The sequence below is a fragment of the Palaemon carinicauda genome, chromosome 2 (genome assembly GCF_036898095.1).
Source record: "Palaemon carinicauda isolate YSFRI2023 chromosome 2, ASM3689809v2, whole genome shotgun sequence".
NCBI lineage: Eukaryota > Metazoa > Arthropoda > Malacostraca > Decapoda > Palaemonidae > Palaemon > Palaemon carinicauda.
In genome coordinates, this window is record NC_090726.1 from 160,684,784 (window position 1) to 160,707,283 (window position 22,500).

Here is a 22,500-nt window from a genome sequence, read left to right on the forward strand (position 1 = left end):
CCTGAAAATTGAGCTGTACTACTGATGGAAAATGCAAAAATAGAATTGTAATGCACACCCGATTAAATGTCGTGAAAAGATTATCACACCGTAGCTTTGAAATAAAGATTTTGTTCAAATTGATTTCAGCTGTTACTTATACCTGGTAAATTATGATGCTCTACACAAGATAAACTTTGCCCCGTGGGTGGTATAGTTTTAAGCCCTTGAACAGATTCTCAGATTTTTTTTCATGTAGTATATACAAGAGTTATTGTTGATAGTGTACTCAAGGAACATAGCCTTCTATCTTGTTTGATATTTCTGGACTTAATATCATTTTTTACTGGTGCAGTAATTGGTGATCTCTAACGAGTACCTTTATGGAAAGGAGGCGAAGCTACTTTTATTGAAGTTATACATTCCATAAAAGATGAAATATAATTGCAGCTTGCCTTGAAAATAAAGGTTTATTGATCAGCCAATCTCGCACGGTGTTCCTGTTCCATGACCAGCTGGGCTTGAGTTACCCTGCATTTAATGCTTGCAAATAAACGATGAAACTAAGAATTACCATCGACTATAAGTTTTTTCATTTGTAGAACACGAATCATGTTTCCATATTCTTTAGAAGAGCTTTTGTCACACTCCTCTAGTATGAAACTGTGTACTCGGGTCCTGTACGTAATGTTTATAAGAATTCTCATAACTTTTTTAGAGAAGGTAATATTAATAAAAATGTCATGTTCTAATGCTATGGTGTTTCATATATATATATATATATATATATATATATATATATATATATATATATATATATATATATATAATGGCTTCTGCAAATTTATAGCTTTATTGCTTGTTGGGTACTATGTTTCTTGCTATTTTCTCTTCCCTACTTTCTGGTTGACTGGGAGGCTTTGCTAGTCAAAGACCCTGCCTCGGGAAACGCTGAGGTTTCATTTCCTTAGAGACATCTCAGAATTATAGTTTGGGCAGAACTTTAGAATTGAGTCTACTCAGCAATTCAAGTAGCATTTTCTGCACTAATACAGAAGCTGCTCGCACGTACCTTATATCAGATTTAAATGAAATTATGATTGATTTGCTGGTCTACTATATAATTTCCCATCATTTCCATAAAAAAAAAAAAAAAAAAAAAAACAACAACAACAACAATTTTAGGTACCTGAGATCCACATAAGCCGGCACCTAATCGGTCTTATGGAATTTTTTCCCATTATTCCAATTATGAATAGAGAAATGTTGTTTATGTGAATATGCTTTAAAATAATTTACATGTACAGTATATAAAAGTCATACTCCATCTTAAACTAGCAAGAAAAGAAAACACATAAAGGCATTGGTTATATTACCAATAATAAGCATAACAACGGAAGCTCTTTTTAACATATATAGATAAGGTGTTAGGGGTGTATTAGATTATACTTTTTGCAAGGAAATGTCTCAATATTAAAATTGACCTATATTACGGTTTGCATGAATTTGTTTAAAAAATTATTTTTTTTTCTTAATTATTACACATTTTTTTAATAAGCTTCCGTCACGTACAGAATTTACAAAAAAAAAAAAAAAAGAATCTTGGAGTTGACGAACAATATATTTGACATGTTGAAAAATAGAAAAGCAATAATTTAAGAACACCTATAATGTGTAAGATATATTATTTTTTGCTTGGATTTATGCAGCTATTCAAGACACTCGTGTGCCCTTGCAATATACTGCGCCATTCTTTATTTTCTCACGACCTCTTAGGACATCTTCGGGAAAGAAATCGGCACTTTCCTTAGGTCGTGATGTAGTATGAAACGTGATTTTAAAGTACTTTTTATTTATTCTGGAATATAATGGTACAGGACTCTTCCATCTCTGCATTAGACAAATGAAAATTGTGGGTTATTATTTTCCTCCATCTTGTATGTTATTTATGTTTATGCTTAAATAACCCTCGATTACCCATTCGCGAAAATGATTAACAGGTGTGAGTATTGAAAGATAATATATTAAAAAAATTGTTCATCAGAGATGCGTATCCTGTTGCATGTCACCTCGGATAGCATTTTGATTTTTTGCGATCCATTGCGTGATGCATTGAGCTTGTCTTCCCCCATGGGGCTCGTTCGAGGACCGTTAGACCCCTTAAAGCCCCTTTCAGTATTTTCGAATAAAGTTAAAAAATTAAAGTTGCGGGTTTTAGGTCTCCCCTTAGACGACCTTCATCATCTCCTCGGGCGACCAATATCAACTTGTACCGGGATCCCCTCCCTTTGCGAAGATCAGGACGTTTAAGATATAACAGAGCTAGTCATCTGGTTAAAGGAGGCAAAATTTAGAGCATTGAAAAAAAAGGCAGAATTTTTTTTTTCATGTTATCCTACTCCTCAGGCACCCACTGGATGCATTGGGCCTCAATGAATTCACGCCATATGTGTCTTTTTTTTTTTCTGCCATTTTTCTGAACTCGGCCCAAATCTCAGATCCAACCTCCTTTCGCGTTGTCATCACCAACGTTTCTCTTGATCTACCACGTCCTCTCCTGTCCAGCGGCTTCCATTCATGTACATCCTGGGCTAACTCATCCTCCCTTGTTAAGATATGCCCCATCCATATCCATCTTGGCAATCCAACTGTATCGTTCACATTGGGCACCCCGGACACCTCACGAATTGCCACATTTGAAATATGCTGCTGCCATTTGATTCCCATATTCCTTCTCAATGCTTTATTCTCAAAGGCAAAAAAGTTTTGCATCAGCCCTTACAGTACTGTACCACAACTGGTGTCCATAAGTTAATATCAGTCTTACAAGTGAAATGTATATTTTGATTTTGCTGTGAACTGATATTCGATTTGACCTCCAAACTGTTTTTAACATGTCCATTGCTTGTTCTGTCACTCCTATTCTGCCCTTGAATTCTTAACTAGCGATCCATTGCTGGTAATTATGGTTCTTAAATATTTGAAAGAGTGAGTTTTAATATTACTCCTCCGGTAAGACAGTTCGTCTAATCACCACTCTGAATCTGTATGAGGTACTACCGCTAGAGAGTTATAGGGTCTTTTGACTGGCCAGACAGTAGTACATTGGATTCTTCTCTCTGGTTACGGTTCATTTCCCTTTGCCAACACACACACTGAATAGTCTGGGCTATTCTTTATATATTCTCCTCTGTCCTCATATACCTGACAACACAGATTACCAAACAATTCTACTTTACCCAAGGGGTTAACTACTGCACTGTAATTTTTCAGTGGCCACATTCCTCTTGGTAGGGTAGAAGAGACTCTTTAGCTATGGTAAGCAGCTCTTCTAGGAGAAGAACACTCCGAAATCAAACCATTGTTCTCTAGTCTTGGGTAGTGCCATAACCTCTGTACCATGGTATTCCACTGTCGGGTTAGAGTTCTCTTGCTTGAGGGTACACTAGAGCACACTACTATCGTATTTCTCTTCCTCTTTTGTTAAAGTTTTTATAGTTTATTTAGTGGATATTTATTTTAATGTTGTTACTCTTCCTAAAATATTTCCTTTTCCTTTTTTCCTTTCTTCACTGGGCTATTTTCCCTGTTGGAGCCCCTAGGCTTATAGCATCCTGCTTTTCCAGCTAGGGTTTTAGCTTAGCAACTAATAATAATAATAATAATAATAATAATAATAATAATAATAATAATAATAATCAGTCCTTCTCTTTTTGATCACCAATCTAACCTTCCTCCCCTCCTGTACTAACCTATCATTCATTTTCTGCATTTTGTCCATAACACAATCAATCACCAAAATAAACAGTAGAGGGTATAGTATTCCACCGTGTAGTACTTCAACGTTGACCTCAAATGCATCTGCAAGACTACCATCAACCATTACCCTACATTAAGTTTCACTATGCATATCCATTATGATGTTTACAGTCTTCTGGTATGCCATAATGGCCCAGAATATTTTTAACATACTACATGAAATGCTATTAAATGCTTTCACAAAATCCACAAAGCATAAAACAAGAGGTGATTTAAGTTCGTTACACTGTTCAGCTATATGTCGTAGAATAAATATTTGATTGTCACATCCTCTGCCGTTTCTGAAACCTGCTTGGCCTTGTTACACTAGACTTTTGTTTTTCCTGTGATGTTTGTATCTTTGACTTCTTTTTTATATTTCTCTGATCATTACTGAAACTGTATTCGTCATCCCTTGATTTCAGCTACCAAAATGAGTAGTTTAACCGTTCGAAATATTTACGATTAGCCTATCATTTGTCATCGGTGCTGCCAATAGCCTGGACTGAAATGAAAGTTTTCATGGCTGGAATTCGTTATTTGATAGGTTAATGGTGTGTCATTTGACACTGCCGATTCAGACAATAAAACTGACAAAGCATTTTAATCAATGAACTCTATATTTATCATCAAGTATTGTTTTTATGCCAGCTCTTATAAATATGCAAGTGAATAGTGTCAGATTATTGGATTATTGTTCTGTTTGAATTTCATCTATTTTATTGGAAATATTAATCAGAGTGTTTTTTTCCATTATCCGTTTCTGTTTTTGTAGGGTGGCTGATGGCAGTTCAGGGTCTTGATTTAGTTGAAAATTGAACGTAAAAGAATAGTATACGAAAGAGATGGCTTAACTGAAAAATTGATACTCCCTCTCAAATATGGAAGGGTTATAGAGATAAGAGATTTAAAAAGTATAGACAGAAAACACTCATCCAAGATTGATGAGATCACGTTCCTGTCTTTGCATGAAACCCCAGTTGCGATGGAATAAGATTTATCACTCTTATTGATGAAGTTATCATCATTCCAATTTTTTTGAATACTTATATTTGAAAATTATGAAGCATGAGTTTAAATCTCCCTCTGTGGCATCCTTTGCAAATCATAAAATATAGTTACACATTTTTTAATCAAATGTTTTCTATTTAATTTGATATCGCCATTAACGATGTGAAAAGAATATCATTCAGGTAAAATAAAAAGTTCAAATAATGTCATACTGTCAGACCTATATCAAATCACACACACACACACACACACACACACATACATATATATATATATATATATATATATATATATATATATATATATATATATACACACACATATAAACAAAAAGAAATTGCTTTTTCTTACATTTGCGTGTATCTTTTATATATATATATATATATATATATATATATATATATATATATATATATATATATATATATATATATACACATACATACGTGTGCGTGTTTTCAAAACTACTTATTTTTTCATTTTAATTTCAACATTTTCCATAATTCCTATGTCTCCTCATTTCACGTTGTGTAGTAAAAAAATGTGTCCCACCAGTGTTGTTTTATTTGACGATCTTCATTGGGTGTTTAATTCTTTTCTTTCTACGTTTTACATTGCTAAACCTACGCAAATATCATGTGTCAACTTATTTATACAATTCTCTTGCATTTTCATGCCGCAGAAAAGGTAAATTTTTGGTGATTGATAGAATGGAAAATATCATATTTTCTTTTTGATTGGAATATTATAACCTGTTTTGCATTATAAACTGACTTGAATTGCAGTTTGTTCCCCTTCTGTTGGAGCTCCCTGTCCTTTTGTTCGAGTATGCGTATTTTTTTTTTCCAGAATGAATTGTAGCCTTTGATTATTGGTTTTGTGAGGTGCATAATTTTCTCGATTGATGTGGGTGGCCGACAGACAAAGGTAAATCTGTTACGGCAATCATTTACCACAGTATGCTATTTCCAACAATCTCTCTCTCTCTCTCTCTCTCTCTCTCTCTCTCTCTCTCTCTCTCTCTCTCTCTCTCTCTCTCTCTCTCTCTCTCTCGCTTATCCTGGTCATTAGTATGTTTGTTTATTTGTGTGGGTTTTTGTTCCCGAAAAGTGATCTGTCTAAAAAGATGAATGATCATGTAGTTGTTCATTTGTTTGGTAGTTTATGCCCACATTTGTTTTCTAATAACATTGACCTTTTAAGTTGTGATCTTACGGTTGATTTGAAATCCTGCTTGAGTGATCGTAAACATTGAGGTGAACCAGTTAGTTATTTGAGTTACGTTTCATTTTAATTTACATTCTTAATGATTAGTCATTCGGGTTTTAATACGATACCTTAATACAAAGTAGTTTATATTTATCTCTGTAACTTTTAATCGCTTGATTGTGGCCTCAAGCACAAATTTATTAATTTAGTGTGTACTGCCATTCGTGAACATATGCATGATCTCATAAAATCTGCATGAGAAACTTCACGAAAAATGTCATAAAAGCATTCCCTCGAGGTTGTTTGCTAAAAAAAATTGGCGTTGGGGCTTAAAGGTGAAATCTTGATCGTGGACGTGGATTTTCGGAACTGCATGAACATAAACATGAAAAAGCACCACAAAACTGTATTTTTTGCATGACTTAAGGATACATAAATTATCCTTGCATTACGATTATCTTCCAATATTTTCTCGCAAAATTTCGTAATGTTTTGAGGTAGAACTTATTTTCTTTAGTTTTGTAATGGGATGATATTTATATAATTTTTTTTTACCCTTACATAGATAGCTGTAGCTTTACTTTTGTCGTTAAAGGTACGATGGCTGTAATGGTGCAAGTAAAGCCACACTTTGTCTTGTGGTTTTCTGGATTATTTACCTTCCATTTCCTCCGGAGAATCCGACTACATTTTATTATTGTTGTTGTGACGAAAGGTTATCAAAACCCTGAAGTAAAGTACGCTGTCTATTAGCATTTTATCAGACAGTGTAGATTATAGTCAGATTGTATTAAAACTTGACGGTTTTATTACACAAGCTATGTACAGTACTTATTGAGCAGACTGAATATGCTTTAAGACATAACATGATATGAGTTAGAGGCAGGCTTTGCAGGTTGTTAATTATCGATATTTTAAGTTTGACTTCAACTGCGTATTTTCTAACGTTTTACCTTGAATTTCTATTTCTTTGCATTATTCCAATTTTTATTTTTTCTACGTTCAATTTGAAAACAAAGCAATTCATTATTATGTAATTTTGATTTACTCAAGTCGGTATCAGAGCAGCACAAACTATTTACTTACAGTAGTTTCTTTATAAGTGTTGTCCTATTTTAAAGTCTGTGAGGGCTTATTGAAATTTACAAAGAAAGTGTTATTCACCTGAATTTTATATTTCTAGAAATTACGGTACCATTCATTATACAATTATTACTTACTATGTATTTACGTCGAAATTACCAATTTTAACCTAAATATTATCTTATCTCTTTGTCATAAACATTGATTTTAATCTATAATTTGGATTATCAAACAGAAGGTTGATTCTCGTGGTTACTGATTTTATTTTTGTTTTAATTTTTTTTTATAATCTCTAGATAGCATAATTTTGATAGGAAGATCTCTCTCTCTCTCTCTCTCTCTCTCTCTCTCTCTCTCTCTCTCTCTCTCTCTCTCTCTCTCTCTCTCTCTCTTTAAGTACTGATTATATGCATTTATTTTTAATTTGTTTTAAATGATTATTCTCAATTGCGTTTCTCTCATAACAATGAATTAATTACTGGCTAAACCACTGAGTATAACTAAATTATTTGCAGTTGATTCCGAATTTTCTCTTTTTAGAAATTTTGTTATTATCTAGATTGTTACCGTCATGATCATGCTGGTAATTATAATGATTAGATAAGTGTGTACACAAGCGAACCAAGCGAGGTCATTAACCTAAAAGCAGGTATTTAGAGATTATGAACTCAATGTAGGAGAGGAGTGGAATGAGATATCATAACAGATAGTTGGATCGAACCTGATAAAAAGGGCCTAAGGTGTAAGATAAAGACCAAGATTGCAGTTGAACGGAATGTGATTCATAACGTTAGTTTTGAATAACAATGAAAAAACTCATATCTTGTTCTGCCATCTTTTTGTTCTTATCAGTAGGACTGGCTCCAGATGTTTTTCTTTGTATTGCTTACAAGAGTCGCGGTTAATAACCCTATCCACTCATGGCATAGGAAGATATTATTAGATGCTGATTGTATATATGGTCGATAATGTTGTTTATTACTTTCGCCAATGCAGTTGGTAGAAGGTTATGTTTTCTCCCCTATTTGTCCGTTTGTTTGTTTGTGAACAACTTCCTGGCCACAATTTTATTCATAGAGTATACTGAAACTTTCAGGGATTAATCGTTATGTTGAGACGTGGAAGTGATTCAACTGTGAACGTCCTAGGTCGAAGGTCAAGGTCAATGTCGAACAAAAAGTCGGCATTATAGCACATGGTTGTGTCACAGACTGCAAATATGCCTACTGACTAAATTGATTCTGGGAAAGGCAAGCTTTTTTCGAGAAATAAGCTGCCATGGCGGAGGTTATATTTGCCCTTGACGAGTATGATGTTGACATTATTGTTATGGAAACTTTATAGTGTTATATTCCTAAAGAAAAAAGATAATTTTTTACGAGGAAGGAAAAACATTAATTTCAATCGCAAAATCAATTCCCCAAAAAGAAATACCAACTATTCTACTAGTTTTCGTGTTCGGTTTTTAAATAAGAGTCAACTATTCATTAATTATTTTGAATACGTAAGTATTCAGTGTTGTTGTTATGATTATTAATGACTACACTTAGCTGAGCTTCATCATTGTTTTCCAAAGCATTCCAATGCTTATCTCTCTGTGACATTGAATGATATGAACAACTAGAGAGAGTTGAGCATCGCTGTTGAAAATACTTTTGAGATAGCGAAAGCAATCTACATCTTTGATGGGAAATTTGTATTTGTCCAGCAGTTATCATTACTGTCATCTTTATTATTATTATTATTATTATTATTATTATTATTATTATTATTATTATTATTATTATTATGTTTAAATGGTGGTTGATTTTTTTTCTTGCGTATTTCCTATGAAAAGTTTGATAGTGAAACCAATCAACTTCTGCAATTCTCTAGTTATCATCATCATCATCATCATCATCATCATTATTATTATTATTATTATTATTATTATTAAAGTAATTGCTATTTATTTCGTGTTCCAAATGATAGCAGCAAGTGGGCTACAATGTAGCCTCAATCCTATCAGTTCTCTCTAAAGATACGCAACTATTTTTTTAAACCCTTATGCTCTTGAAAACACCTTGGCACCTTTTAAACAATGTGAATTTGTTTGGAATATGTGGTGCCTCTTTGCATCTAGCTCCTGTGGTTGCGTTAACGATAAATTAGAACAATTGATGTAAACTCTAGACTTGTCCGAATTGATTGCAGTGCTGCATTTGATATGGTCAACCCAAAATTGTTTTAATAGAAGAGTAGTAATTCCAGATAGGGAAAATTATAATAGATGTACTTCCGTGTTATATGCGATCAGGAGCTGAGCAGTTTGTTCTGTTTTTATTAGACCAAGGCGTATTATGTCTGTCTAATAAAGCAGTGTTTGGGCAACTTTTTTTTTTGTTTTTAGTCTGCAGTTCCATTGTAATTATTGATCTAAAGAAAAAAGGCGATCCATTCTTATGGAGCAGATTAGATATTTTTTGTAGTTAGCGAGATATGAAGTGGAACTTGATACCAATATGGTATTTGTTGCCCTTCCATGTTCCAGTCGTGTAATTTACTGCGCATTAGGTATACTACTGGAAAGTTCTGAATCGTAATTAATGATTGGGATTACTTTTGATTTGGTTTTACTTCAATAAAAACAATGTTCTTATATTGCTGACAAAAAATTTGTTATCCTGTGTATTCAATAAAAGATGGTAGTAAACCACAGGCGTCTGATCTTTTGTTCTAGCTCGGATGTTAGCAGCATTCCATGGACGACTATCTTTTGAAAGTGAATTATCGGAAATTCCTTTCTTTCCACTTATGGTTTAGACCATCATCAAAACATTTCTTGTTTCGATATCTGCTTTATGATTTATTTCAATAGAAATATTTTGCTTCCATCTTTAGTGTGCTTCCTCTAGTTTTGGAGTTTATATATGCTACTTGGTTAACAGTGGCAGCATTCAAATTCTGATGAGGTGACGTCATGTCTCGGGCCACGGTGGTTAAGATCTTTTACTTACTGTAAAACTTTGGTGTGGTTTTTAAAGCTTTATGGATGGGTCTGGTTGTCAGTTTCAATGCCCTTTTCATTCACATAAGGAAAATTTTCCCATTTGAATAACGGAAGTTTCTGTGTTTTTGATTTAGTGATATTTTTACGTTCCAATGTTGCTATGACTAAGAACTTCATAAAGCTATAGCTACCAATTTTCTCATACATAACGTTAATTTTGTTTGATGGGATACTTGAGTAGCCAGTCACAACCCGTGATAATTGAGTAGTTTCAGCTAGTATGTGCCTGCAAGTAACTAAGCTAAGCTTGAAGTTGTGTATTTTGTGGTAGTAATGTCTTTCTAAAACAACTAATGATTAGATATATATATATATATATATATATATATATATATATATATATATATATATATATATATATATATATATATATATATATATATATATATATATATATATATATATATATATTGCTTTCATAACTGTAAACGAAGTTAATTTTAATATATTTTTCCCTATTTTTCTAAATGGGACTTTGTGATATATTTGATGTTCACTTTTGCGAAGGAGAATTAGTAGAGAAATAGCAAAAACTTTTGCCTGAATCTTCTTGAAATAATACGAGAAAAGTAGGAAGTAACCACCAACGAGGTTTTTACATTTACATCTTAATCTAAATGTCATCCAAATTTAAAAGTGTTTATTTTCCTTTTATGGCAGATATATCCTAAAACATTAAGGTAATTTCCGTCATTGATCTGCCAGTCAGATCTTGTCTATGCATCATTATATTTAGAACTGGAATTCGTTTCTAGAATTTAGCTGGCGAATATTCATGGCTGTTACTGTTTTACTGATTAATTATTGTGGATTTCCGCTTCCACAATGCAACATATATTTGCATATCAGAAGCTATATAAATATCAAGACGTTGACTATGGCGTTGATCTTTTATCCAATGAAGTCAAGCTTGGGCAATAAATTATTTATTGTACTGATAATGAAAAATCACTGATGATTGTTTAATTTTTTTTTTTTTTAGTAATCCTGTATGGAACACTGGATTTGTAGAAAATCCGTTAATCTTATAATGGGAAAGAGGGTCTATTGTGTGACAAAGCATTAAATTTTCTTATATATGGGGACATTGAGCGAAATCCGTGACCCGTACGTCATATATTTAGTCAATGTCGTCTACTGTATTGCAATATTCGTGGTCTTCATGCTAATATTCAAGACCTTACAGTTGCGTCCAGACAGTATGATATTCTTTTGTGGTGAGAAACTTTGGTTTTTAAAATTAGGCACTCATCTGAGCTCCTTATAACTGGATTAAGAAGCCAATAATGTTGAAACGTGATGCCATCCCTAGAGCCAGGGGAATGGGGGTGTATATAAGGACTGAGTACCCTGCTTCTCATAAGTCCTACTATGAATGTGGATGTCATGAGATTCAGATAATTAAAGTTTGTGGTAGGCATAACAACTTCTATTTGTGTTCAATTTACCGGAATCCAGACATGGATGATTCTATCTTCGATTTTCTTCTAAACATTATGGCTAAGATACAAGAAGATGATAGAAAGGCCTCTTTTGTCTTTGTTGGCGATTTCAATGCACACCATAGGGAGTGGTCAAGTTCTGCTTCTTTTACTGATCGCCATGGCTTAAGAGCTTTAGACTTTGCCTCTGAAACAGGCTACTCACAGGTCTGGAAACTGCTTGGATCTCGTATACACTGACTCTCATGGCGTTATAACAAGTAAGGTTGGTTCTCTAGTCGGGACATATGATCATGCCTTGATTTCATTAGTAGTGAAGACTGAGCAGCCTGTCCCTGATTTATCATACTCTTGTAAGATTTATATGAAATCTCAAGCAGACAATGGGATTTTGCATGATATTTTGGGGGTTGAATTATTCACAATTGTATAGTAATGTTCATCCTGCTGTCCCTTTGTATGAGAATCTAGTCAAGTTGATTGACAGGCGTATCCCATCTTGTGTGTTAAGGTATCGAGTGAAGTACAAACCATGGTTCAATGAGGATTGCAGACGTGCTCATTTGGAGAAGCAGGAGGCCTATCATCTTTGGAAAGGTAGCAGATCAGATTTGACCTGGAAATACTATACTCAGCTTAGAGCTTTTGCTCAGAGAGTTTATGCTTCATCTGAAAAGAAATACAATCTAACCATTAAAGAAAACCTTTCTTGTACAACCTAGTAACATAAGTGGTGGACCACCCTTAAATCTGCACTCTTTGGTGTAGATGCAACAGTTCCTCCTTTACTTAAACCAGATGGCTCAGTCGCTTGCTGTCCAAAGGAAAAGGCAACACTTTTGGCTAATGTGTTTGACAGTAAGCAGAGTAATGAGAAACTCGAACTTCCTCATTCCTGTTTTCCTAAGGCTAAACTAACTAGTTTAGCTTTTCGATCTCGTGAAATTAAAGTTCTGTTGATGTTCCTTGGTGCTTATGGAGGTGTAGACCCAAATGGTAATTTTAGTTTTGTTTTTCATAAAGACTGCAGATTTCATAGCTCCAAAGTTATCTGTTATTTTACGCAAGTTAGCAAAAAGAGCTTTTAGCCCTATTTTGAGAATTGGTAATGTTACTCCACTATGTACATGTGTTTGTGGTTGCTCAAGTCCAACTGACTGCCGCCCAATTTCCATGACTCCCATATGATCTAAAGTGTTTGCACTTCTTTTGGCAAGACATCTTAATAGGTTTGCTGAAGGTAATCATCTGTTCCCTAGTTTGCAATTTGGTTTTCGTAAAGGCCTTGGAGCCTGTGATGCCCTTCTTACAATCTCCAATGCTGTACAGAAATCCCTTGATTATAGTCGGGAAGTTCGTATGATTGGCCGTGTTTTTAGTGCTGCTTTTGACTGTGTTAATCATGAGGCCCTTGTTTTCAAACTCAAACAGTTGGGAGTGGGTTGGTCGTTTCTTAGCATTATTATTGACTTTTTAAGTAATAGGTCTCAGAGTTGTTGTTGATGGTCACCATAGTGAGTATAGGAATGTGACATCTGATGTTCCACAGGTAGTGTTCTTGGCTCATTACTTTTCAAACTATATGCACATGATATGTGGTTTGGCCTAGAAAACAAGCTTGTTGCATATGCAGATTATGCTACTCTCTTTGCATCAAATTAATCTCCTGAATGTAGATCTTGGGTTGCTGAATCCCTTAACAGAGATCTAGCTAAGATTAGTGCATGGTGCAAATTATAGGGTATGAAGTTGAATCTTAACAAAACTCAAAGTATGATTTGTAAGTAGGTCAAGGACCGTGGCCCTTTAACATCCGGATCTCAGCATTAATAATGTTTCTTTGACTTTATATGACTCTTTGAAAATTTTAGGTGTGATTATCGACAGCAAATTTACTTTTGAGAAGCACATTAGATCTGTGTTTTCTTCAATTGCACAAAAGATTGGCTTATTGAGAAAGTCTAATAAGATTTTTGGTGATCAATCTATTCTGAAGAGGTGTTTTAATTCTTTCATTCTACCTTGTTTCGAGTATTGTTCTCCTGCCTGGTCTTCAGCTGCTGATTCTCATCTTAATTTGTTAGACAGTAACTTGCGGCCTATCAAATTTCTTATTCCTGATCCAGATATTAATCTTTAGCACCATCGTTATGTGTGTTGCATAAGATTTTTCATAATTCTGACCATCCTTTACATTCAGATCTTCGTAATACTAGGCATGTAGTTAATTCTAATAGTTAGGCCTCCCCAATATGAGGCTCAATACTATACAGTATTCTAGAGGTTTTATTCCAACTGTGACCAAGTTGTGGAATGATCTTCCTAATCGGGTAGTTGAATCAGTAGAACTTCAAAAGTTCAAAGTTGCGCCAAATGTTTTCAAGTTGAACAAGCTGACATAAGTCTTTTTATAGTTATATATGAATTATCTGTTTTAATGTTAATGTTTTAAAAATATTTTATTTAAATTTTTTCATTACTTATATCGTTTATTTATTTCCTTGTTTCCTTTCCTCTCTGGGTTATTTTTCCCTGTTTGAGCCCTTGGGCTTTTAGCATCTTGCCTTTCCAACTAGGGTTGTAGCTTAGCGAACAACAACAACAACAACAACAACAACAACAATAATAATAATAATAATAATAATAATAATAATAATAATATATGTTTCATGCTCTGGATAGTGTCAACCTATAAATATTTTCGCAGATTTTTAGGAAAATTTGTCTTCTCTTATTGTAGTTATGTAAATACACGTAAGAATTAAAACAATAATTAGTGAAATCCTTATCTGTTCCAGTTTCTTTGGCTGGAATAGATAGTAAGGAAAATTTAAGTGGAGGCTATATAGTAGTACTTCATGCTTCTTTGGCTGAAATAAATATTACGAAAAATTTAAGATATTTTATTGTTTATCAAGAGGATACATTCCACTTAATACACCCCATTGTCAGTGTTCTTGTCAGAATGATGGAATTTTATTTTATTATTGCATTCTGATATGTGTATGCATAGCCATCTTAATAAACATTCTGCAAGAGAGATCTGGAGATTAACCCATACACTGATATTTAAAACCTCATTTTCACCGTTTGTGCCCATGATATTTATATCTTGGACGAGCATTTGCAACATTTGCAAATGGGATAATTTGCATATGAATGCCTGGTTATAGCGAATTAGAGAAGTCTTTCTGTAAAGCGTTCCAAGTATGGGGCCCCGAGTTCTTCTTGAGGAGGGGAGGGGTGTGGGTGTTTTGTGAGGTTGTAAGGGATTGATGTTTCTTTATAATGAGGTCGGGATAGCGATGGGGATTAGCAGAGCATTACAATAGCGATCGTAAATTTGTCGTGGCTGGTTTCTATGTCGTTTCCACGGGAGCATAACGATGTTGGGTCATCTTTTTGTCGTTGGTTAAATGCAAACTCTACATGTGTTTCAGTCGAAAGTGAAGGTTATAAAAGTACACTTGAATATCTAGCATTCCTGTAACAACAACAACTACAACAATAAATGCTGCTGTTTCTTGTCCACTGCAGGACAAAGGCCTCAGACATGTCCCTATTCCTATTTGGGGTTTCGCCAGTTTTCATCACCACGCCACGCTGGGTAACTGATTGGGGATACCGAACGAGGTGAAATGTTTAGTGTCTCACCATGATCAGCAAAGCTGTACTAGTCAGGGCCACCCTTACTAGGCTAGTTTGTTGTGTTTGATCAAACTAAATTCTTCCGCCTTCACCAATCCGGAGTTGGCTAGTATTCCTGTAAACTATACTATATAGACTAAGAATTAGGAATATATGGCAATATTTTTGTTACTGATGAAGTAAATCTTTTTATTTTGTGTTGTATCATATATATATGTATTCTTTTTTGTAGCTAGGGTACGTTCTTTCATTGCTGGTGCATTCACTCTTCTCGCGAGTTTCGCTTGCGTTTTCTCATTCATCATGATAAAAACTTAACATGAAGTTTGCGAATGGAAATTTTCGCCTACAAAAAACCCAATTTCATTCGACGCATTTATATTCAGTATTCTGGTCAGGTTATGCCCATCAAGTCTGCATTTTCCCCTTAATAACAGGGATTTAGTTGGATTTCAGTTGTAGATTGCCAGCAATTATATTCAATTACTGTTGATCCATTGCTTCCTACTCAAAATGTTTCATTACTGTGGATTACAATGCTGGAAAAAAAGGTGGTAAAACCTTCCATTGGATTTGAAGCTGATTTTAATTTATCCAGATTGCCATGCGAAGTAGTGATTGATATGGCTACTTTGTTAATAAATGTTAAAGGACAGCAGACACTCTCTCTCTCTCTCTCTCTCTCTCTCTCTCTCTCTCTCTCTCTCTCTCTCTCTCTTTCTAACTATGAAACTCATAACAAGAAAGCAAAACGATAAGAGGAACTAACGAATGTTCTGCAAAGGACATCAGGATGCAATCCCCCCCCCTCTCTCTCTCTCCCCTCTCTCTCTCTCTCTCTCTCTCTCTCTCTCTCTCTCTCTCTCTCTCTCTCTCTCTCTCCCCCCTTAACCATGAAGTTGTCATAACAAGAAAGCAAAACGATAAATGGAACTTTTGCGAAGGAAATCAAGATGCAGAATATATATATATATATATATATATATATATATATATATATATATATATATATATATATATATATATATATAAACACATTTACTTGAGATATTCTCACTTACTCCTCACCTTCTTTTCCCTATCCATGAAATCGCCATCACAAGGAAAACCGTACTGAAAAAAAAAAGAGAGGAAATATCTAAACCCTCTCACGTACACACGTGTCCGTGGGCAGGAGCTTGGGTAATTTACGCTAGCAAACACATCGACTTCTCTTCCCGCCGGTTATGTTGAGCTCTTCTCTTAACAGTTTTTTTACGCCTACCTGTATGTGTTTGCTAATAAAGCAGTAGCGTTTGCTGTGCCTGGTGAGCAATGGCATGGGCTGAGGATTTTCTTTTTATTCATCCTTAAGAAGGTGTTCTTATAGGTTATGTTAAAACAAAATGAGGTTGGTATGAACGTGTTACTAATTATTTCAATAAATGTACATGACTATATCAATAAGAAAATACAAAACAAAATTTACCCTGAAAGAAGTTCTTCACATAAGTTGATGCTAAAACAGAATAAAGTTGGAATGCTGAACAATCAAGCTAGTTAATGAAACGATTAAGATAAACATATTAATAAATATTTTAATAAATGTGCTTGATTATAGCAATAAGAAATTAGATAAAAAATTACCTTAAAAGAGGTTCTTCTTATAGGTTATGTTGAAACAGAATAATGTGGGAATGCTGAACAATCAAGCTGTTTAATGAAACGATTAGGATAAACATACTACTAAATATTTTGATAAATGTAATTTATCATATCAGTAAGAAAGAAAATCCTGCATACTTATATTCAGAGAGCGAGAATTGGATTCAGAATGAGCACCGGAGAATCAAAAGATTAACTAGGTCGCTTATCTCAGTCAAGCAGATGAAATCACACACACACCATCAAGCAAACGGCATCGCAGATGTGCAGAGATTTATACAGACAGACAGTTATTGTAGAAGTACAGACAAAATGACTGACAGGCGTAGCAATGAATGGTAGGGGGAGGGGGGTATTACTGTACTTGATTTATTAGTCTTGTTGGCAGTGATATTGATACCGTCTACTTCATGATGGAAGACTCAGCAGCTGTTGTCGAGAATAAATGATGAGGAGGGGAAGGGGAACTTGGGGGATGTGGGACGGGGAGTGGCGTCTGGTTGCCGGTTACTGATAGGGGATTAGGGCAAGGGATGGAAGGAGGGGAGAGCTGCTTTTATTTTTGTGGTGGGGAAAGGAGGCGGGAAGATCGTAGGAGTGGAGGACGGAAGTGCTCTTGCTGCTTTTCAACGGGATGCTTTTCGTATCTGCGGCTGAAAATGTGTTCTTTTGCTTGTGTAAATACGCACGGAGATATCGAGCGAGATTTCACACTCACCACGTGTATATATATATATATATATATATATATATATATATATATATATATATATATATATATATATATATATATATATATATATATATATATATATATATATATATAAAATTCATATATATATATATATATATATAAAATTTTTATATATTACGGATGCACACTATGGCGTCCGCCTTTTCAAGACGGCCTCTTTTCCATTGTCCAATAACTACTTAACGACTTTTTCGTTTGTTATTTTCAATTATAAAATTCTGAAAAAAAAAAAGATGTCATTTCGTGGTTCCATTTGATGTACTCTGCTGACAATGCTTCCAGTCTACTTTGGTAATCATCAGTCTAAATTGATTGAAATATTAAAATACACTTCATTGTAAATACAAATACTGTAAGAAATTAAAGAGAAAAACCTGAATTTGATTTATTAATTTTCCATGAAATACAAGACTTGTTCATTAACTTTGTAGGAAGCTGCGTCCCCCAGGGCCGCCATTCCGTGTCCAGTGCAGTCGTATGCCTATCCTAGTTCTCGGACCTCATATGCCTCTCCTAGTTCTTGGACTTCATACGCCTCTCCTAGTTCTCTGACTTCGTATGCCTCTCCAAGTTCTCGGACTTCGTATGCCTCTCCTAGTTCATTGACTTTGTATGCCTCTCCAAGTTCTCGGACTTCGTATGCCTCTCCTATTTCTCGGACTTCGTATGCTTCTCCTAGTTCTCTGACTTCGTATGCCTCTCCAAGGTCTCGTACTTCGTATGCCTCTCCTAGTTCTTGGACTTCATATGTTTCTCCTAGTACTCGGATTATGTATGCCTCTCCAAGTTCTTGGACTTCATATGCCTCTCCTAGTCCTCAGACTTTTTATGATTCTCTTAGTTCTCGGACTTTGTATGCGTCTCCAAGTTCTCGGACTTCGTATGCCTCTCCTAGTTCTCGGACTTCCTATGCCTCTCCTAGTTCTCGGACTTCATATGCTTCTCCAAGTTCTCGGACTTCATATGCCTCTCCCAGTTCTCAGACTTCATATGCCTCTCTTAGTTTTCGGACTTCATATGCCTCTCCTAGTTCTCTGACTTCGTATGCCTCTCCTAGTTCTCGGAATTCGTATACTTCTTCAAGTTCCCAGACTTCTTATGCCTCTCCTAGTTTCCTAGTTCTCGGACTTCATATGCCACTCCTAGTTCTTGGACTTCTTATGCCTATCCAAGTTCTCGGACTTTGTAGGCCTCTCCTAGTTCTCGGACTTCATATGCCTCTCCTTGTTCTCTGACTTCGTATGCCTCTCCAATTTCTTGGACTTCGTATGCCTCTCTAGTTCTCTGACTTTGTATGCTTCTCCTAGTTCTCGGACTTCGTATGCCTCTCCAAGTTCTCAGACTTTATATGCCTATCCTAGTTCTCGGACTTCGTATGCTTCTCCAAGTTCTCGGACTTTGCATGCTTTTCCAAGTTCTCGGACTTTGCATGCTTTTCCAAGTTCTCGGAATTTGCATGCTTTTCCAAGTTCTCAGATGTCATATGCCTCTCCTTGTTCTCGGACTAAGTATGCCTCCTAGTTCTCGGACTTCATATGCTTCTCCTAATTCTTGGACTTCGTATGCCTCTCCAAGCTCTCTGAGTTCATATGCCTCATCTAGTTCTTGGAATTCGTATGCTTCTTCAAGTTTTCGGACTTCATATGCCTCTTCTAGTAATTGGACATCGTATGCCTCTTCTAGTTCTCGGGCTTCGTATGCTTCTCAAAGGTCTCAGACTTCATCTACCTCTCCTAGTTCTCGGACTTCGTATGCCTCTCCAAGTTCTCAGGCTTCGTATGCCTCTTCTAGTTCTCGGACCTCATATGCCTCTACTAGTTCTCGAACTTCATATGTTTCTACTGGTTCTCAGACTTCTTAGGCCTCTCCCAGTTCTCAGACTTAACATGCCTCTCTTACTTCTCGGACTTCGTATGCCGCTCCTATTCCTTGGACTTCGTATACCTCTGCTACTTCTCGGACTTTGTATGGCTCTCCAATTTCTCGGACTTGTATGCTTCTAGTTCTCGGACTTTGCATGCCTCTCCTAGTTGCCGAACTTTGTATGCCTCTCCTAGTTCTCGGACTTCGTATATGTCTCTTAGTTTTCAGACTTTGTGTGCCTCTCCTAGGTCTTGGACTTTCAAACAATGCTAGTTGTTTATTCCTAGGATCCCTTTGGTTGTGGTTGTTCCACGTCATACTCGTTGACGTATTTGCTGGTGTCAAAGTCGCACCGAGTTCTCAATGTCTTCTCTGATATCTTGCACTTTCTCAATTCTGCCATTTGTTTGAGTCATATCCTTAGGATTGTCATCACATACATGAAGACTTTCTTTCTACGAATAGTTAGACTGGTAATTCTCGTCTCCGTAGACTCTTGGGCCAGCGTTGTTCCTCACGGCTTTTTTTGTAATTATTAGCTTGTCAACATACATCAGCGATGTCCTTGACCTACTTCTAAATATAATTTTTACAAATGGTCTTTTCCTAATTCTGATGCAACGCTTCTCAATCTTCTGTGAATCTTACCATCTTGAGGGCATAAATTTAAAAGAAAAATACATGTGTAGCTTACATAGTAATTTTCTCTACAACAGCTTTATCAGCCCTTAACTTACGGCCTTAATCAGGGTTATATTGTTATTGAATGATAGAAGTGGTCTTTACTACGAGCACTAAGGCTATTAAAATATAAATACCTGAATGTATGTGAAAATTAATCTGAAATTTTATAGAAATTATTGAATGAGAATGATTTTCCTCGAAGTTTCGCCAGAATACAGGGGTGGCTCAGTAAGAAGTCATGCCCTTAGGGTCGTTATAGCTATTAGTAACCCACCAGAGCCAGCTAATTACTGGGAACATTGTACATGGTTTAGAACTTTAGGACAACAGAACACAATAGTTATTAGGGAATGTATTTAATGCATTTTTTGCTCCTGAAAATAACCATTTTATATATATATATATATATATATATATATATACTGTATATGTAAATATATATATATATATATATATATATATATATATATATATATATATATATATACAGTATTTATGTGAATTTATATACAAATTCATATATATGTGTGCATAGATAAAACTGTAATATGTGTGTGTAACATATTATTATTATTGTTATTATTGTTATTGTTATCATTATTATTATTATTGTTATTGTTATCATTATTATTATTATATTTGTTATTATTATTATTGTTATTGTTATCATTATTATTATTATATTTGTTATTATTATTATTACTATTATTATTATTATTATTGTTATTGTTATTGTTATTGTTATTATTATTATTAGCTAAGCTACAGCTCTAGCTGGAAAAGCATGATGCTATAAGCCCAAGGGCTCCAACGGGGAAAAATAGCCCAGTGAGGAAAGGATAAAAGGAAATAAATAAACTATGAGAATTAACGAATAATGAATATAAAACATTTTAAGATCAATAATAATGTTAAAATAGATCTATCATATGTAATCTATGAAGAGAGACTTATGTCAGCCTGTTCAACATGAAAACATTCGCTGCCAATTTGAACTTCTGACGTTCCACGGATTCAACTGCATGCTCAGGAAGATCATTCCTTAATTTAGTCACAGCTTGGATAAAACTTCTATACTCTGTCATACATTCTAAGATCGCCATGGTAGAGCCAAGTAGAAAACAGAGTTGTCAGATCTCCGAGCAAGGACCCTTGAATGCATCCTGTAGAGATAATCCTTCTTGGGAAGATTTGCTTTAAGACTTAGGGGGTCGAGGTTAAATATTGCTTCTTAAGTACATCGTTTTACTAATTTTTTTACCTTTCCCGGTTCTATATACTCCTTCCTATATGTGTGTTATTTATATATATATTTTCTTTTATCAGTCATTGTATTAATGGTTAAAGTAAGTATTGCAGTATAAGATATAATTTTTCGTAGCATCTTTTAGTACCCTTAAATTCTGAGTGAACTCTAAAAAGTTGTTTATTTATTTTCATCAATACATAAATTATTAACTTTCTTCAAAGTCTAAGCACACAAATACACATAAGATTTTAATGTGTCATTTACTTTATAAAATATCAGGCCCATTTATTAGTAAACCATGCTTATAATAACACACACAATGTACAAACACATTTCTTGTACAAAAAAGCATTGGTTTGCTCGAGTCATCACAGTAGGTGATCAAGAGCAAATGGCATTTAATGATATTGACGTAACTTTTCGAATCTTATAAAATATGCGTTTTAACCATTAATAGATGAAGTAAGATTATTCAGAATATCTATTGAAAAAAAGCACAACATTTCAAGGAAGGAAATTTAATTTAATAGACTCATTAACGCTAATATGATTACCATAACATAAAATTTGCAATGTATGATTTATGTACCAGCCACACCACTGCGATCTTAGAAAGTTTGACATCGGTGGAGAGTACTAGGGATGCAGTTACCACGGGAAAGGTGAGAGCAGTAGTGTTTGATAGGACTGTCTTTGCATTGAAGAAGCCCATACTGGAGGTTTTTTGGCTTGCCCTTTAGAAAGTCATAGAGGAGGGAAAGAGTGGCAGTGATGGCTGGCAAGAACTGGTCATAATAGTTCATCAAGCCCAAGAACTCTTGCAGTGCTATGACAGTCGAGGGCCCAGGAACTTATCAGGAAGTGTGTGAATGACCTTTGGAGTGATTGGATGACCCAAAAATACCACTTCCTTGGCACCTAAGGTGCATTTGTCTTGCTGCTGCAGGTGGTTGAGAATGATGTGTAGGCGATGTAGGTAATGTTTGAAGGGGGAGATTAGCAGTAGGTCATCTACGTAGCATACACAGAAGGGCAGGGTCCCTAAGATGCCATCTATGAGTTTTTAAAATGTAGCACCTACATTATG

General features: G+C 35.0%; 2 protein-coding genes across 2 annotated transcripts in view; both read left to right on the plus strand.

The window, feature by feature from the left end:
* The window catches only part of LOC137620793 (paternally-expressed gene 3 protein-like), a 44,642-nt gene extending 25,790 nt beyond the window's left edge, over nt 1–18,852 (plus strand). The window contains exon 2 of the mRNA XM_068351233.1: nt 18,049–18,852. Coding sequence (XP_068207334.1) covers nt 18,049–18,852 — 804 coding nt within the window. The remainder of the gene's footprint in view (nt 1–18,048) is intronic.
* Nucleotides 18,853–19,127: 275 nt separating this feature from the next.
* On the plus strand, nt 19,128–19,478 carry LOC137620798 (uncharacterized). The gene has a single exon (XM_068351247.1). It carries the CDS (start codon nt 19,128–19,130, stop codon nt 19,476–19,478), a length of 351 nt encoding a protein of 116 aa, XP_068207348.1.
* The last annotated feature ends 3,022 nt before the right edge of the window (nt 19,479–22,500 follow it).

Excerpts from the sequence above, each read along its gene's own strand:
- LOC137620798 (XM_068351247.1), top strand. The coding sequence starts at position 19,128 with ATGCCTCCTAGTTCTCGGACTTCATATGCTTCTCCTAATTCTTGGACT.